Source organism: Malania oleifera, chromosome 9 (genome assembly GCF_029873635.1).
Source record: "Malania oleifera isolate guangnan ecotype guangnan chromosome 9, ASM2987363v1, whole genome shotgun sequence".
NCBI lineage: Eukaryota > Viridiplantae > Streptophyta > Magnoliopsida > Santalales > Ximeniaceae > Malania > Malania oleifera.
Window position 1 is genome coordinate 7,697,042 of NC_080425.1, and position 19,554 is coordinate 7,716,595.

At 37.2% G+C, this 19,554-nt stretch overlaps 1 protein-coding gene across 2 annotated transcripts; it reads right to left on the bottom strand.

Annotated features, from left to right (window-relative positions):
* Nucleotides 1-226: 226 nt before the first annotated feature.
* On the bottom strand, nucleotides 227-2,232 carry LOC131163903 (glycine cleavage system H protein 3, mitochondrial). Of its 2 annotated transcripts, XM_058120723.1 has the most exons (4): nucleotides 1,813-2,232; nucleotides 1,618-1,706; nucleotides 629-799; nucleotides 227-511 (listed from the first exon to the last, which is right to left on the bottom strand). In XM_058120723.1, the coding sequence occupies exons 1-4, from the start codon at nucleotides 1,919-1,921 to the stop codon at nucleotides 383-385; spliced, it is 498 nt and encodes a 165-aa protein (XP_057976706.1). In that variant the 5' UTR covers nucleotides 1,922-2,232; the 3' UTR covers nucleotides 227-382. The 2 variants fall into 2 exon arrangements, with proteins under 2 accessions (XP_057976706.1, XP_057976705.1); XM_058120722.1 differs by having other exon boundaries at nucleotides 227-799; nucleotides 1,813-2,138.
* Nucleotides 2,233-19,554: the final 17,322 nt, after the last annotated feature.

Below are 19,554 nucleotides of genomic sequence, written 5' to 3' on the forward strand. Positions count from 1 at the left end.
CTTTGGAGAAAGAAAAGGCCACGAGCATATATGCTTGATTCTATGGTAGATTGAGTCACTTATGCAATTATGTAAATGACTCTTAGTTTATCTTACCACTCAACGAAGTCTCGTAGAATTTACATCACTGAAATCAAATATAAAAATGAATAAAAGAGAAAAATCAAACGGTTTCTAAATTTTTGAGACTTTGATCCAAGAGAAGAAAATAAAAAAGATAGAGATATTTGTGTCAAATCTCATTTGTAAAATGACACGAGATATATGAATTGTTTTATATCAAATCACTTGTTTATATTTCATAACATAAGCAAAAGTCCTTGCAGAAAGTACTGCACAAATATATATTAACCTCGAAAAATTAAACACATGTACATTTTAATCAATGGGCAGCATCTTCTTCTTCACAGAACTTTGTGTATTCTTGCGGACCCATCAAAGATTCCAACTCTGACGGGCTACTAGGCTTCACCTTGATCATCCATCCTTCTTCATAAGGGCTTGAATTTATCTTAATTACAATATATATATATATATATATATATATATGGGAAAAAAAATTTGTTAGAAACCACAGTAATAATCCTCGTCTTATATGGGGGTGCTGTTGAATGTGAGAATGAATTACCAGGCCAGGTGTTTCAGCAAGCTTTGAATTGACGTCCACAACTTCACCAGAGATTGGGGAATTCACATCGCTGGTTGCTTTTACACTTTCCACTGCTCCAAAGCTCTTGCCTTGTGACACTGGGCTACCAGATTCTGGCAGCTCCACAAACACTACCTCTCCCAGATGGTCCTATGCATCCATCAAGCATTATGAAAAGCATTTCAAGTGCCATCTTTGAATTAGAAATTGCAAAAGAATAAGATCTTTATTTAATGAGCTTAATTAGGTTAATTTTTTCCAACAAATATTTTATTTTACTAGTGTTTTTAGCTACTTTTTTTTTAAAAAAATATATTATAAAATTATCTTGTATATAAGAGTGACAAAATGGGTCAACAGAACAAGATGAAATCAAGTCATTAATGAATTAGAATCAAACGAGTTAAGTTCGGATCAATGCGTTTATAAATGAGTGTTTAAAACATAAATTTGAACCTGCCCAACTAGTTAAAGAGTTATAAAGGGGTGCTTGTTATTAAATATATAATATTTTTTTTTATATTTTTCTTTAATATTTCAACAAAAAATCAGTTAAAATTTTATAAAGTACGTATTTATTATTTTTCTCTTTAATATTTCAACAATTATAAGTTAATTTTTTTGCTAAAAAAAAAAAACAGCAGTTATTTTGGTTGTTTGTTATAATTCTCTCTAATATTTTAACAAATATGAATTAAAATTTTAAAAAATAACAACTTCACTTTCGTAAGGGCTCTAAAAAAAGTTTACAACAATCTAAATCGTTTCCCTTTCACCAATTACTTTATAAAATTTTATTTTCTAAATTAAGCCTAAATTATTTGACACTAAGGATGGCATATAGATTTAAGATTTTTAGTTAGAAATGCCCTCTACCTCTGGCTCTAAGTGCGTAATTATTTCTAATCCAAAGATAAGAGACAATATACATATGCATGGTAGCATGTATAGAGAAAACTAATAAGAACCTGAGCATGATGGGTGATGCCAATTGTAGCCACCGGCCCTTCATGCTTCACCCATTCATGTGAAGTTGCATACTTCAACCCCCCCAATACTGCACAATAATCAATATCCCAATCCAATCTTAATTAATCACCAACTCAGCACAAAGAGATCTACAGAGAGAGAGAGAGAGAGAGAGAGAGAGAGAGAGAGAGTACCAGTGGAAAAGCATCTAGAGAGGGAAAATGCGGGAGAGAAATTGAGTTTGGAGGCAGAAGAGAGTCCCAACGTATTTGCAGTTGAAGAAGCCCACATTCTGAGTGCCATGTTCTCTCTCTCTCTCTCTAATCTCTATGGCTTTGGAGATATGGCTACCGTCAACCAAACTCAATCAGTCAATATGAAAGAAGGGAGCTCTTTAGCTAGCAGGTAGTCTATGTATGTATGGAGTATTGCCTCCTGCGGGTTTTATCTCGGACGAACGGCGGACAATGAAAGCCTCATCCTCCTCTGTCCCAATTTTAAAGACCCACCCCCACTAACTTCTTTATATTTTGCCCCTTTTTAAGTTTATACTACCCTTTTGACAAGCCATCTTCTAGTCTAAACTCTAAAGGGGCTTAATTTGAGAACCCCAAATGGCAAATTCACACGGCCCTTGGCTTGTTTTTAACCACTAGCTGGGGCAAGTCCAAAAGCATTATGCATGCCTCCTTGGGGGAATTTTTTTTTTTTTTAAGAAAATAAAGAATCTATTATGCATCTTCTTTTGAAATTTTAGGTTTTTTTATTTGTTTGCACTTAATAGCCTTTGACTAGAGGTTGGACTCAGATATTGTTCAACAACATTCCAAAAAAAGTGTTTCAATAGTTTTCACTTAAATAAATGCTGGTGCAAAAAAGTAGTGTTCGACTCATAGGAAAATAAATACTTTTTTATTGTAAAAAGAACTTTTTAGAATCATTTTTTATAGAACTCTTTAAGAATCTTTTTAAATTAACAGGAAATAGTCTATGATTAAAAAAAGTGTTTACTATTACCACATGGCAATAGTATCATAAGTTTGATCTCTCTCTCTCTCTCTCTCTCTCTCTCTAAGCACTCGTTGATACTTCTGCCCACTCACGGCCACATCCATCGTCACTCTCGTTGAGGCTCTATAAAGTTTAATATTGCATTTCTTTCCATCACAAATTTAGGCTTTACTTAATTTGCTCCCTCCTAGGAATGATTCTTCGAGGGGAACCATCATTTTTGCTATAGCAACATGCAGTTGATCCCTCCACAAAACCTAGTAGTGCAACAATGTGGTGTTCTTGCCTCCATGACATGTGTTAGAGGGTTGTATAAGTAGTCTTGAATTGGAAGGACTCAAAGGGAATACAAAAGTTGTAGAGACCTAGAAAAATAACAACAAAGAAATAATAAAGGAAAAGAAAAGAAGGAAAAAAGAATTATATTAAGGAGCGTCAGCAGGAATTCGTCGATGAACCTAGGGTTCTCGTCGACGAACGTCCTTCTAGATCTCGGCGACGAAGTACACGTGTCTCATCAACGAGAAGATACCGAGAGCAGGAAAATCAGGCCATCAAGGGTTCGTCGACGAACTCATTATCTTCGTCGACTAACACCCTTCTTCGACTCGTCGACGAGTACACATGTCTCGTCAACGAAGCCACGTGGCTAACAATCTATATATATATATATATATATATATATATGCAAAAATCATATTTTCAGCTAGGGTTTCAGTTTCTTTTCGTTTTTCTCTCTCTAATTTTCAATTTCTCCTCCTTCTCTCCTCCGATTTGGCTCCATTTTTCCCCGTTTCGACGATCGAAAGTTACCACGATGATCGCGGGGAGATTCTCAACAACTTACATGGAGTAGATTGCTGATTTGGGGTTCTTGAGCACCATCCCAAAATCATGGTGAGTAAGTTATTTGAGGGTTTATGCGGTTATTTGGAATACGCGAACTCAGGAAGGTGTTAGATGGTAATATACTAGGGTTTGAGTTGTTTGAATTGGCGTTAATACAATTTCAGGATTTGAAGTTCTGGATGTTGTAAGCGTGGTTTAAGGCTTTTAACAAACTTCTCAGGAATCAAGTAAGGAAATAGATTAAGTCAGATATTTTTAGAAATTTATTTATGAAATAATGTAGTTTTGGGGAATACTGGTATTAAACTGATTTTATAGCATATTATAGTATAATACAAAGTAGAACTCATTCATGTGGCATGAGTATAAGTTTAATGAAATAACAGTATGTCAGAATATGTTATTATTTCATGACATAAGTATGATTTTACAGTAATTTTTAGAATAATCATAAACAGTACAGAAACTAAGATATTTATAGTATATTATGATATAACAGCTAGTGCAGATGTCGTGTAATGATAGCTGGCGCAAACGTCGTGTAATGATAGCCGGCGCAAACGTCGTGATCAGTTTTAATATGACAATTTCTTTAGAAATATGTAAAAGTCAGATTTTATTTCAGAAATATGAAAATGTTATTTATGAACAGAAATATATTATGTGAAATGTATTATATAGTAACAAAACCTGGATGGTTACGTATCTTATGAGCACGGTTCCATTGCTAGCTAACCAGATCAAAGAGAAGGATACCCACTGTGTGTCGACCCCTTAGAGGTTGACGGAGAGTAGGATGGGTGGACCAAATTGGTGTATAGCCGATAGTGCAACCTCATTATTCAGGAAGTGTGGGTCGGAGGCCGATTAGCCCTGAAGTGTAGGCAGTGAGTAGGATAACCACTATGTACTGACCCATTAGAGGTTGACGGAGGGTAGGATGGGTAGACTAGGTAGGGTGGGCAATCGTGCATAGTTATGTCATGTTTGACTTAACCTATTAGGCTAGTCAGCGTTAAGTCCAACTTACGAGCTGCACAACCTGAGTCATGCGGGGTTAATTCATGATTTGCAGTTATGCATCCAGGGTAAAATTTCAGTAATATACAAATTTAACAGATGATTTAAATGATACGAAAATTCATTATGTTATAGTAAGATTATGTAATGACCTAGAAAATATTGATATTCAAATATTAAAGAGAGAGGAAAATAGATACAGAAACAGAAGGAGGCCGTATACTTCGTCAACTAACACAGGGTCTCGTCGATGAAGGTCTTCAAAATTTCGTCGACGAACATAGAGCTTCGTCGATGAGAAAATGCCGAGAGGGGTTCTTAGGCAGCCTGAATTTCGTCGACGAATACAGGGCCTCGTCGACGAAATTTGTGAAGGACTCGTCGATGAACACAGGGTCTCACCGACAAAATCCCCTGGTTTATAAATAGTAGAAATCCGGGATATTTTTCACTTTTCACCAAGCTCTCTCTCTCTCTTCTCTCTCTCTCTCTCTATGACTCTCTCTCCATTCTCTCTTCATTTTCGGCCCCACTGGTCGCTGGATCGACGATCCGAGGCTACCACGATGCTCCTGGTGGAATTCCCTACAAGTTTACCGGAGCAGATCGTCGAAAAAACGAAGTTGGATTTCATCCTAAATTCTGGGTAAGGTCTTTTATTGAGTTTTTGACTTCCTGACAGTTATAGAAATTGATGTAGACTAGGAAATACTGATGTTTTGTTCTGGGGGATTGCATTTTCAGGATGTCGGGTTAGGAATCCTGCGGGTATATAGCCAGATTTTTATAGGGGCTTTTCAAAGTTGAGGTAAGGGAAATATGCTATGTTAGGAATTTTTGTAATGATAATGGAGATTCTATAAATGCATATCTACACCATTTTTCTATACAGAATTTTCAGAATATGAGTTTGAAATAGTACTTGTTTTAGAATACGAGTTTAAATGTTTGTGTGGCCTAAGTAGATTTTTATGAGATAAAGAAATTCATACAGTTATTATAATATATCATATTATACTGAATTGCGGGACGGCAGTACGTAACGCCTCAATTTCAGTGATAGATTATACATATTATACAGATGAGGATATACATGTACAGAGAAATTTACTTACATATACAGTTTTTATACAAGTAGTTTCATGATCAGTATTTTACATTACAGTTTATTACAGAACAGTATATATATATATATATATATATATATATATATATACAGTATTATAACATTCTATGTTCTTCCTGTTACCATAACATATAGAACACACAGACAGAGTATATATACAGAATACACAGATATACATACAGAGGTAGCATCAAGATGCTACAGATATAGTATTTACAGTACAGAAACATAGAGTTATGGTAATTTTGGAAACATAACGGAAAATAGTAAAAGAGTATATATGTATATAGTATCAGATCCCTGAAGAAAGTTACACAGACAGATACAGATTATAGAGCACGGTACCGTTGCTAGATACAGATAGAGTGCAACCACATAGCTTAGATAGTATGTGGGTACCATCAGTCGTGTTCGGAGAGTATGCAACTCCCCAGTACACTGGGTTGAGGGGCCCGGTTTGATGAGGTAGTAGCCAGTCCCGAGCTTAGGAGAGGATGCAGTTTGGTCGGGCTGAGGTAGTGTAGAGTATGATGACCTATCTGGAGGGCTGACCAGATAGAGTCCCGCCTACGGGCCGCACAACCCTGTCATGGGGGGTCAAATCATGACGTACAGAGTCCCAGGGATAAAGTACAGATATTTATATATTTACAATTTCACAGTATAGTATGATATTATTAGTATGAAAAGTAGAAAAATACAGATCATACAGTGTACTTTAAATTGAGAAGGAAAGATATGTTTGAAAGATATGATTTACAGATTGTTTATTGCATTACAAAACAGTTATTATTTTAAAAGCATACTTAACTTAGCTGCCACACACTAGTGATAGCATATTTCCACTTACTGAACGTCGACTCATCCTTTATTCTGACATTTTTTAGGTGAGATAGATAGGCGAGCAGATCAGGCTCGTGGATAGAGAGAGTGTTTGGTCACCCTAGTTTTGGGTGAGTTTTTGATGAGTTGTATTTTTGGGAAAGATGAGGATAGAGGAGTTTACTTTGTATGGATATGACCTGTATATATTGGATTTTGGTATTGTACAATTATGTTGTAATAGTGATATGCTTTTTGTTTCCACTGCGTAGGAATGTTTACTGTATATATATATAAAATTTTGATAGAATTTTGAGGTCGTTATAGATTATGTTTAAAAAGTACAGATTTTCATGCATTATCTGTTACAGCTTAAAGATATATTACAGTTATATTATTAGCAATATATGTTTATAATATGGTAAAACTCATGTTGTCACACACTGATATTTGTCTATTTCCCTTATTGAGAGGTGTCTCACCACCAGCATTATAAATATTTCAAGAAACCCCAACAGACGAGTGGAGCGAGCTCCATGATAGAGGAGTTCGTTGGTATTACCTCAGTTGCAGAGTAAGTACCAGAGGTCGGTGGTAGGATGGATTTTTGAGATATATGTGTATATGTAGAAACAGTGAAACTCTGGTATTGTATATAAGTTAAGTATATTATAGTTTCTGCTGCTTAGATGACATGTATGTATAAACAAGTAATTTCTCGGAACCTATGAGTCCGGTTTGACTTTGACTATGTTGTATGGTATCAGAGTATTAATAGTATGTGGAAAAAATATATATATAGCATAAAATTTGAGGTCGTTACAAGTTTGGTATCAGAGCCTAAATTGCTAGGTTCTATAGACTTTGGTGTACAACGGAAGCAATACTAGAGTATAGGAATAGATCAGGAATTTAGTGAGTCAATGTTGGGGAATTAAGATGAGTATTTAAGGTTTTGTTCCGTAATTGGGAAGCAGAATTTTCGTAGTGGTTTCTATGTCTTTCCTAGGATGACAATTTTAGGAAAGTCATAGTAAACTATTGTCGAGATGTGTTTCTAATTTGTGGGACTGAATCTTAAATTGAGAATAAGGACGTTAGGTTAATTGATGATATGAGATTGCAATTAGATAACTATGTTAGTTATGTTATGTAGATAGGGTCCTCAGACTACGTGTATTTCTTTTCAAGATGGACCCTAGGGGTAGCAGTGCTCACGCTAGTGGTGATGATGGTGTAAGCCCTTCCAGTGCGAGCATCGATGATTCAGACGCAGTTCTGCGTAATATAGCTCAGTAAGTTATGACTAAGATTGCACGGAACTCTAAGGAGCAGGGAGAACCATTAGCAGACTAGGGCTGCACTATAGAGAAATTTGCCAAAATGAATCCTCCGGTGTTTTCAGAAGGAGTTAATCATACAATTGCTTAAAACTAGATGCAAGAGATTGAGAAAACACTGTCGGTGCTGCACTACACCGATGAACATAGGGTCCTATATGCTACACATAAGTTGACAGGTGCGGCTAGGAGATGGTGGACAACCATGAAATTTCTTGAGGAACAAAGACCTGTACCAATGGCCATGAGGTGGAACCAATTTAAGGAAATGTTCTTTTATCATTATTATCCTCCCACTGTTAAAGAAGCTAAGATAGCAGAATTCTTATATTTGTCACTGGGGCAACTGACAATTCAGTAATATGCAGCAAAGTTTATCGAGTTGTCATGCTTTGCTTCCTACATCGTTCTAGATGAGGTTAAGAAGATGAGAATGCTTGAGATGGGTTTGAGGCATGACATCCACTAACAGGTGGCAGTCCTAAAGGTGCAGGATTCCTTCAAATTAGTGGACAGGGCCACGGTGGCAGAGGATAGCAGTCAGAGAGATGTAGAGACATTGAGTTAGAGAAAGAGGCTCACACCTCCGGGATTCCAGGTAGGGTCCAGCCGAGGCCCTTAGAGGGGAGACAAATACAGTAGAGCTCAGAGGCAAGAGACTGGGAGACAGGAGATTCAGGGTGAGCAGGCATATCCAATTTGTCCTACATGTGGAAAGAGACATAGAGGAGAATGCCGAGCAAGGAGGAATGTCTACTACCGATGTGGTGGACCGAGTCATGTAGCAAGAGACTGTCATGCACAGTATAGTATTGCTTATGCTCCCAGACCGTTCTGGGGACATAACCAAACACCCATGGGTGGCGCCAGGAGAGGAACATAGCTCCGGTGAGACGTCGGGAGATGCTGAGGCCACATACGACATTGTGACAAGTATGATTATTGCATTATCATATAAAGCTATTGTTTTATTTGACTTAGGTGCCACCCATTCGTTCGTGTCGAATGAGGTATGTCAAGTCGACTAGAGTTGAGACACAGTTGTTAAATACTGATTTGTCAGCAGCCACGCCAACCAGATCAGTAGTGAGATGTAGAAGGGTGATTGAAAACTATCCAATAAGTATTTAGAAGTAAATATTACGAGTCGATCTTGTGGTATTAGACATGCATGGATTCGATATGATATTGGGTATAGACTGACTAGTAACTAACTACGCCAGCATTGGTTGCCATAAGAAAGAGGTGATCTTCAGACCCCCGGGAGAGTAAGAATTCATATTTGTGGGATTGCATGTGCATGCCTCGCCACAGTTAGTGTCAGCCATTCAGGCCAGGAGGCTACTCTAGAATGGTTGTCAGAGGTATGTAGCTTATATAAAAGCGATGCTAGAGGAAAAATTGAAACTTGCTGATATTTCAGTAATCAAGGAATTTTCAGATGTATTATCAGAAGAGTTACCTGGTTTACCGCTAGACTGGGAGATTGAGTTTGTCATGGAGTTACTTCCAGGAACAGCACCGATATCTAAGGCACCCTACAAGATGGCCCCAACTGAGTTAAAGGAGCTGAAAGATCAGTTGCAGGAGTTGTTAGATAAAGAGTTTATCAGACCTAGTGTGTTGCCCTAGGGAGCGTCAGTGCTGTTTGTAAAGAAAAAAGACAGAATGCTGAGAATGTGTATCGATTATAGGGAGATAAATAAAGTGACTATCAAGAATAAGTATCCTCTTCCTAGAATTGATTATTTATTTGATCAGTTACAGGGGACCCAGGTCTACCCTAAGATTGATCTTCGATCAGGATATCATCACGTGAAATTTTTACTAACCATAAGAGTCTGAAATATTTCTTCATGCAAAAAAAATTAACCATGAGGCATAGGAGATGGCAGGAGTTTATTAAGGATTACGATTGCACCATCAATTATCACCCGGGGAAAGCAAACGTGGTGGCTGATGCTTTAAGCCGAAAATCAGTGGGAGCAGTATTATCAGTAGTCGTAATTCAGTATCCGATTCAGATGGATTTGGAGAGGCTCGGTGTGGAGTTGGTAGAGGGTGGGCACCAAGCATTTATTGCTAACCTGGTACTACAGCCTACCATATAGGAGAGGATTAAAATTGCTCATAGAAATGATGCATAATTAGAAGAGTTAAGGGATAAAGTGCAGGATGGACAGGGGGAGGAGTTTAATATTTCAAACGATGGAGCTCTAAGGTTCCGTACCAGGCTGTGCATACCTACAAATGCTGAAATTAAGAGGACTATCCTAGAAGAGGCACACAAATCCCTTTACACAGTACATCCTAGAAGCACTAAGATGTATCGGGACCTCCGGGAGTCATTTTAGTGGAGCGACATGAAGAGGGAGATAGCTGAGTTTTTGGAGCAGTGTTTGACGTGCTTGCAGGTAAAGGCTAAGCACCAAAAACCAGCGAGATAGTTGTAGCCACTCCACATCCCTGAGTGGAAGTGGGATCATATCTCTATGGATTTTGTTACAGGGTTACCGCCGGCATTGCACGGGCAGAACACCATTTGGGTGATTGTAGACCGACTGACGAAGATTGCTCATTTACTCCCTATTAAAGACAATTATTTCATGAGCAGGCTGGCCGAATTATATATTCAAGAGATAGTTTGACCCCATGGTGTGAGAACCCAAAGCGTGATATGTGGATTAAATTAATAAAGGGAAGGGTAAAATGGTAATTGAGCAGGCCTCATCGACGAAGCCAAAGTTCGTCGACAAAGGCCCCAGGTTGCTCGATGATGAAGTGCAAAGGCTCATCGATAAGGAGAAGCCGAGAGGTTTCAGGAAACTGGAAATCTTAGGCTCATCAACAAAGTCACCGTATCGTCGACAAATTGTCTTCAGTACCTCGTCGACGAAGACGCCATATCGTCGATGAGAGCGACCGAGTCAAGAGGCTATAAATATCGATTTTCATTGCTTAATCACTAAGAAATCTCAAATCCTCTCTCTATCTCTCTAGAAATTCGAAATACTATCTCTCTCTCTCTCTCTCTCTCTCTCTCTATATATATATTTCTTTGTCGATCGTTGCTGGAATCAATGATTCGACGTTACCACGAGGATCAGTAAAAGATTCTCTACAAGTTTTATGGACCGGATCTTCGTTTCGAGCGTTTTTGGGTTTTGACTCGAAATCAAGGTAAGGCTTAGTTTTCAATTCTGTTCCAGTAGTTGTGTAGAGAATAGAATTGTGAGCATGTTCGATACTGTGATTTGTAGGTTTTGGAAACTCGGTTCGCTGTTTAGGGGCCGTAGAGTTCGGGATTGACCATTTGGGGAAAGGTAAGGGGATTCAGTTTATGTCGGTTATTTTTTAAATCGGACTCGGTAGAACTGTGGTTCACGATCCTGTGTGCGTTTTGGTTACTTATTTGGGGAAATTTAACAGGTAAAATTATGGGTTTTTCATGTTACAGTTTTGGGAAAAGGGGGCGAAGGGCTGCATCCTTGGTTTTGTTGGAAAATCATAGATATATTGTGATATATATTGCGTTATAGGGATAACTGTGCCTTAACTTATTTAAACTGTATGTGTTTGGAAAATTATGATTTTAGATTACCAAATGGGTGTGGTTTATTTGGTTATATAAGTATGCATAGTTGTGTTTTGTTGAAATGCAATAGGAACTGGGTTCCGAATTATTCGAGGTACTGAAAGAGTGTCCGACTCTATATCCGAGGGCATGTGAAATCGCTGGTCATGTTTGGTAAGAGTGTTTGACTTTATATTCGAGGGCATGAGCCTTACCGGTTGATCACCGGAGGGTGTGGATCCACCAATTGTACCGGTACGATGCCATGGGAGTCTAGGACTAGCTATGTGCTGAGGACGCCGTGTAATGCGGGTTGGCTTTGGGCTGAAGGGTGTGACAACACTGGATTACTTGATTATGTGTGTGTGCGTGTATGCACTGTACTAGAACTGTTTTGTGAAAATACTAGAATTGCATTGAACTATGTATGTTTTGTGTCATGATAACACTCAAATGCCACTAATTGATATAACCTGTATCTGCCTTACTGAAAGGTGTCTCACCCTTACTATACGTACATATTTTTCAGGTCCTTCAAGTAACCGGAACTAGCGTTCTTGTGGGGAGCGTAGTGGTCGGTATACTGTAAAAGGTGCTTGGGTAAGTACTATGACTGCTTCGAGTTGTCTTTTGTGATTTTGGCCGACACCTGGATTGTGTTTTATATTATAGGACCTGAATTTCCTTTTGTATAGACTCTGGTATGGTACAGTATATGTATAGAATGACCTTTTTCCGCTGTGTACCTTGTTGTTTATGGATATGCATAGGGTGCCTAGGAACCCCACGGGGTCAGACCCTCATTTATTGTGATGTATCATGGATGTTTTGTATGATACATGGACATGTTAGGTTACTAATTCACCCCTGGGTCCCATTATCGGGTTCGGGGCGTGACAGCTTGGTATCAGAGCTAATCAGGTTGTTAGGTCTTGTAGATTTGGTTAGGTATATATGTGTGTACATACCAAAGTACAAGATGTTGGAAATCGGTAAAGTAGGTCGAGAGTTGTTTTGTTGCTAGACAAGAACTCGTTGGCGGTATTCCGTGTCTTTCCTAGAATGACGATTTCAGTAAAATCATGACAAACCATTGATTATTATTATTATTATTATTATTATTATTATTATTATTATTATTATTATTATTATTATTATTATTTAGTATAATAAATAAAAAGACTAAAAAAAAAAAAAAAAGAAGATAAGAAAGTAAAGGGAGGCAAAAACCCTAGGGCTCCTCCCCTCCTTCCTCTATAAAAGAGCACAACTCTCCCATCCAAAAAAGGGGCACAGCCAGAGGAGGCAGGGATATATTTAAAAAAAAAAAGGAGCTTTTTGTTTTCTGGTGTGCCCGCACCCCCTCTTCCTCTTCTCCCTCATTCTCTCCCTCTCTCTGAGTCTCTGCCCTATCTTCTCTGCTCTCTCAACTCCCTCCACATCTCCTCTCCTTCCCCCATTACACCAGCTCCAGAAAACTAGCAGTCGTGAGCCACCCCTGCTCCCGGCCACTACAACTCCACAACCACCGTGAGCCACGCACAGCACAGACCAGCTTCAGACCTCCAGTCGACCAGTCCCGTACATAATCATGAGCCACCCCTGCTCCCGGTTACTACAGCTCTACGACAACCACCATCTGCAAATACCGGAGCTCCACCCTTTACCGCCGACCTACTACCATCCAGGGAGACTCCAGGCCCCTGCCACAATAGCACAGCAACCTCAGCAACTCCCGCTACGCCCGCTGCCACAGTTTCCGGCAACCCTGCACCAGTCGTCATCTCCGGCATCCTTCCCTCTTCCAATCTCCGTCAGCCCACAGCGAGTTCCCTGCCTTCCTGCACAACTCACACACAAATGCACACAGTCAACACACACATATGCATGCAATTTTTTTTTCTATTTCTTTTCTAGTTTTGGTTTGTGTTGATATCTAATATTTGGGTTTTTTTATTATTTATGCAGGTATGTTTAATATTTAATGTTTAGGTTTTATTCTTATAATGCCTTATTTATTGTAAAATTTATATATATATATATATATATATTTAGTTATCATATTTAGGCTTTTAGTTTATACATTAAAGTGTTAATATTATAGTGCTGAGATTCTACTATTTTACATTTAAATATCCATGTTTATTCTTTTCGTTGTCGTTGTACCTATTAAAATTTTTTAGGGGTTTCTTTGTTATATTATAGGTTTAATATTTAGGGTATTTGTCATTCTGGTATTTATTTAGGGTTTTTGTTATTATTGTATGTGTAATATATGTTTTTAGGGTATGGTTGTTATCTTGTTGTGTTTATTATGTGTTTAATATTTATATTACAAGACTTTTATTATCATAGTCTTGATTTCAATGTGTGATATTCATATTAGGCTTTCTTGAATGTTGGTGTTATACTCATATTTAGGGTTTACTTAGTTGAAGATACGTTTAATGTATAATATATGCATATTTAGGGTTTCCATTACGGGTGTATATTCATTACTTTGTTTTTTTTTAATATGCATATCTAGGTTATATTATTAGGGATGGATTGATTGTGAAAATCGTGGCTTTATCATTGAAATTTTGAGTATTATGATACTTAGGTGCTATGATGTATATATAGTATTAGTATTATATTATTTCCTCTATTAGCTATTTGAAAATTCGGTTAACTACAGAAAAATCATAAAAATAGGAAATTAGGAGAAAATTCTGAAAATATTTTTGAATTGAATTTTACTGTTTTCTTTATTCATTTTTTTGTTATTTCAAAAATCTAAAAAATATGGGAAAATATAAAAATTTAGAAAAATAGAAAAATAAGAAAAATAGAGAAAAATGTTTCGAGACTTGTAAATCATTTTTTGACACCATTAGAGTTCTAAAAACCTCCCAAACTAGTATTTTCATACTTAGAAAAACCCCATAAGATTTCAAAAATTTGGGAGTGTATTTTATTAAATATTTTTGAGTTTTATCCCTATGATTGCAATTAAAAAGGGTACAAGCTCTTTCGGGCTTCACGTACCCTGGTTATGAGAGAATATATATTGTATATATTTTTGTTTGTATTTTAAAATTTCACTAAAAGGGAGTAATTTTAAAGATTTTTTAAATTTACTTAGGGATAATTTCATAATTAATTAGGTATTGTTTGTAAAAACGGGCGCGTAGGGGTTGCTCGTACCTTCCCCTCACGTAACCGAACTCTCGACCCCAGCTTTGGTAACTTAGATCCATTTTGCCCTTAATTGGGTAGTAATCATGTGTTCTAACCACACTAAAATGTTAGTGGTGACTCCATTCCTATGCTTTTCCCGAAAATTTAAATCCCATTTTTTTATTTCGCCATCCCAGGGCACACGCGCTCTAGGACGTTGCAACACATCACAACATTCATTGGTGATGAATGGAAGATTTCAAATTGTGCACTGTCGATTGCATGAGGTAAGAAAATTGGAATGCTTTATGTGACTTCTAATGCATGAATGTCTATTTCAGTTGCTATAAGAAATGTGGATAGCAACATTTGGCATCAACCACTTGGTCACATCAGTGAGAAAGGACTCAGGGTGGTGCACTCAAAAGGAAAGTTGAGTGATCTACAGTTAGTATAGATTAATATGTGCAAGGATTGTATACTCAGGAAACAAAAGAGGGTTAGTTTCTAGACATTCACCAGTACCCCAAAGAAGGAGAGACTTGAACTAGTCCACTCAGATGTATGGGGGATCGATGACCGTATCATCCTTAGGTGGAAGGAATTACTTCATGACGTTTATTGACAATCATTCTTGGAAGGTATGTGTTTACTTCCTGAAATACAAATCTGATGTCTTTAATGCTTTTAAGATTTGGAAAGTAATGGTTGAAAATGAAACTAGTTTGAAAATCAAGAAGCTGAAAACCAATAACGGTGGTGAGTATGATGATATCAAGTTCAAGAAATTCTGCTATGAGTGTGGTATTAGGATGGAAAGAATTGTACCAGGTATGCCTCAGCACAATGGTGTAGTCGAGCATATGAACCGAACATTGACTGAAAGAGCTAGAAGCATGCATATGCGGTCAGGTTTATCAAAGCAGTTCTGGGCAGAAGCAGTCAATATAGCAACATACTCTATTAACAGGAGTCCATAAGTACCATTAGACAACAATCTACTGGAAGAGGTATGGAGCGGAAAATAGGTAAGACTTTCATATTTAAAAGTTTGTGGTTGTGTAGCATATGTGCATGATAATGATCATGTCAAAAACAAGCTTGATCCAAAGTCCCAGAAATGCATTTTCGTTAGTTACGGTGAAGATGAGTATGCGTATCGCATTTGGGATGATGAAAACAAGAAGGTGATCAGAAGTAGAGATATGATCTTTAATGAAAATGTGATGTACAAAGACAGACACACAATAGAACCAACAGAACCCATAGAACCAGTTTAGAATGAAACAACTTATGTAGACTTGGATGATGTCCTAGAAGGTGTCAGGACACAACAAAAAAACACTGAAAATCCTCATGTAGAAGAGACACAATATCAAAATGCTGAGATTCCTTAAGAAAAGGAACCTGTGAAGCAGATTGTCACACCACTGCCTCTTACTCCGACTTCGGTGCTTAGAAGATCTTCTCGACAACATATACCAAATAAGAGGTATATTGTTGGCCTTACAAGGTTTAAAACCTTGTTATCTTATTTTGATGCTAACAAACAAGTGAAATTTAATGTATTTGTGTGAGTAATGATATTTCAGGGCTCATATATGAGAAAGCAAAGGTCAAAGTGCTCAAGAGGATCAAATGAAGCTTAAAAGAGTCCAAGCATGGATTTAAAGATGATATATGAAACCTTGAAGAATATGAGGACATGAATGAGTTGTTGAAAGCCAGGGCATATTAAAGTCCAAAGAGCCAAAGAAAAGCAAAGTGAGAAAGCTCAAAGAATATGAAAGCTTGAAGAAAATATGGAAGCTTGAAGAAACAAAACATGAAGACTCAAGAACCTAGAATGAGAAAAGTTTTAGAAGTTTTTATGTAAGTACTTTAAATGTTTAAAATATCATTTGAAATATTTTGAAGCTCTTAGGTTAACTTAGACCAAGATACTTTTTAAAATACCTGAAAAATATTTTTATAAGGTTAAAAATTATTTTAAAAGGGTTAGAATCATTTTTGGAATAAAAAGCACCAACAAGGGTATTTCCATTTGCTGTCATTTTTTATATAGACGTATTTAGGTGCATTTTTTACTATCAAAACCTCATTATTTTGAAAAGTGGTCAACATAAAAATTTTAGGATTTTCTCTTAGCTTTCATTTGACATCAAGAACACCTAATTTGGAGTTATATAGAAAAAGTTATGGTCAAAACACTGAAGCAGGGTCACTGCTGTCAGACATCTGTGAACACTGTTCACGGAAGAGACTTCAGATGACTGAACAACTGACTTCAGTGGACTGAAGAATAAGTCCAGTTGACTGAAGAATTTCCAGAACAGGCAGAAAGTTGTAGTAGTGAGTTCAGTCGACTGAACTTGTGACTTCAGTCAACTGACCCTGTATCCAGTTCTATTTTTTTAAGGGGTTAAGAAACTTCAGTCGACTAACCTCGACACTTCAGATGACTGAACACTGTTCAATAGAAAAAATTTTCAAATTCTAATATTTTAAAATATAGTCGTTTGAGCTCCAAACTTTCTAAAAATTTGGGAAACTTTCAAAGGAAACTTTTGCAACATGGAAACAAGTTTGAAAGCCTATAAATACATGGTTTTGCAAATCAAAACTTATCCAAGAATTGAAAAATCTGCTTGTAAAGCCAAAAGTACTCTTGTTCTTCCAAAGCTCTCTTGTTCACTCATTGAAAAATTCTTTTGCTGAGAATTCTGAAGTGCGGATCCTTCTTTCTCTGAGTTCCTACTGTTAATCCTCTTCTAAGAAGGATATTGGTGAATTCTACACTTGAGCTTCATTGTATTTCATATTGATATTTTACATTCAAAGTACATAGTGCTGAAATTGTACTAACTTGCTCTTTGAGAGAGTATACTTGTACGCAGATCTTATCTGGTGTTTCTTATAGTTCTTTGACGTTCCAAGAGTTGTTTGGATCGTTGGCTAAGTAAGGGGATATTGCTTAGAGAGGCGGGCTCTAGCCTATGTAAGGAGTGACCGAACGAGGGGATATCGTTTGGAGAAGGCGGGCTCTAGCCTTAACCAAGGAGTGTTGTAATTGGTATTGTTCCACCCATCAACGGAACTGAACTAGTGAATCCTTTGGTGGTTTGTCAAAGGCGAGGACGTAGGCTGGGTATAAGCCGAACCTCATAAAAATCTCCGTCTCATTCTCTCTTTCCCTTACTCTTTATTTTCAGCATATTTAAATTGCGTGGATGGTTTAAATTTGAAAATCATATAAACTACATATATTTGGAAATCAAACAAACTTAAGGTTTAATTTTGATTTGGGTTGTGGAAACCGAAAGGGAGTACGTTGGTTACACCATATCTTGCAAAAACCTTATGGGAGTATGTTACTTGGTTAACATCCCAAAGATAAATTTATCAAGAGTTTATTTGAGTTATAAATATTTGGAAAAAGTGATTTGATTCATCTATACAGGGCTTTACATCAGCAAGCATAAATTCTTATTCACTACAGGGCTTGGTTCAAATTTGGTAAATATAAACAAACAACCATCTTGAGTTGTTATATTACCAAAGTGCTGAATACTTTATATCTTGGTTTGGTTGTTTGTTGTTTAACTTGTACTTGACAAATAAATTGATTGTTTGGCTTGAAGATATTGTTTAATTAATTGATTGTTTAATTGTGTTATTGATTGGATAAAAGAACTAAGTTCTCGATTGATTAAAGAATTAAACAAACAAGTCAAGAATTAGTTAAAAGAAATAAAGGAAGTTTAAGGTATCTCAAAAGGAATTAAAAGAAATTTTTAAAAGCCAATTCACCCCCCCTCTTGGGAAGCTATTCCTAATTTCATATATGAATTATTTGCTTCTTACAGATGGAGGAGAACCCGAATGTTATGATGAGGCATGTCAGGCGAGAGATTCGAGTAAGTGGGAGCTTACAATGAAGGATGAGATGAAGTTGCTTAACTCCAAAAAAACATGGGAACTAGCTAAGTTGACCAAAGGTCAGAAGACTCTTCACAACAAGTGGGTGTACAAGATCAAAGAGGAGCATGATGGATCCAGAAGGTACAAAGCCCGATTGGTAGTCAAAGGCTTCGAGCAGAATGAAGGAATTGACTGCACTGACATTTTTGCACTAGTTGTGAAGTTAACAACCATCAGATCGGTCTTGAGCATTGTTGCCTCAGAGGGCCTACATCTTGAGTAGTTGGATGTGAAGACAACATTTCTTCACAGTGATCTTGATTAGGAGATTTACATGAAACAACTAGAAGGATTCTCAGAAAAAAGGTAAAGAGGAACTTGTGTGCAGATTGAAGAAAAGCTTGCATGGTCTTAAACAAGCTCCTAAGTAATGGTACAAAAAATTTGATAGCTTTATGTGCAGAAAATATTTTTAGAAGTGCAATGCCGACCATTGTTACTACTTCAAGAGGTATAGTTCTAGCTATATCATACTATTGCTATATATCGATGACATGTTGGTTACAGGACCAGATATAGGAGGAATCAAGAAATTGAAGTAGCAAATGTTAGAGGAGTTTGACATAAAGGACTTGGATTCAGCCAAGTAGATACTTGAGATGCGGATCTCCAGAGATAAGCAGCTGGGAACGTTGCGGCTATCTCAGTCAGAGTATATTAGTTGTGTTTTACATAGATTCAACATGAGCAGTGCCAAGGCAGTAAATATGCCATTGGCTGGTCACTTTCGTCTCTCCAAGTATCAGACTCTCTAGATATATGAAGAGAAGGACTTCATGGCTAAGGTACCTTACGCCTCAGCCATTGGAAGTCTCATATACGTCATGGTTGGTACCAAGCCAGACATTAGTCAAGCAGTGGGAGCTGTCAGCAGGTTTATGTCAAATCCAAGGAAGACTCACTGGGAAGTAGTGAAGTGGATTTTGAGATATCTACGTGACACTATTTATAAGTGCTTATGTTTCAGAAAAGGAGATTTGAAAATTCGAGGATATGTTGATGTCGATTTTACAAGTGAAATTGATCGTCGCAGAAGCACCACCAGATGTGTTCA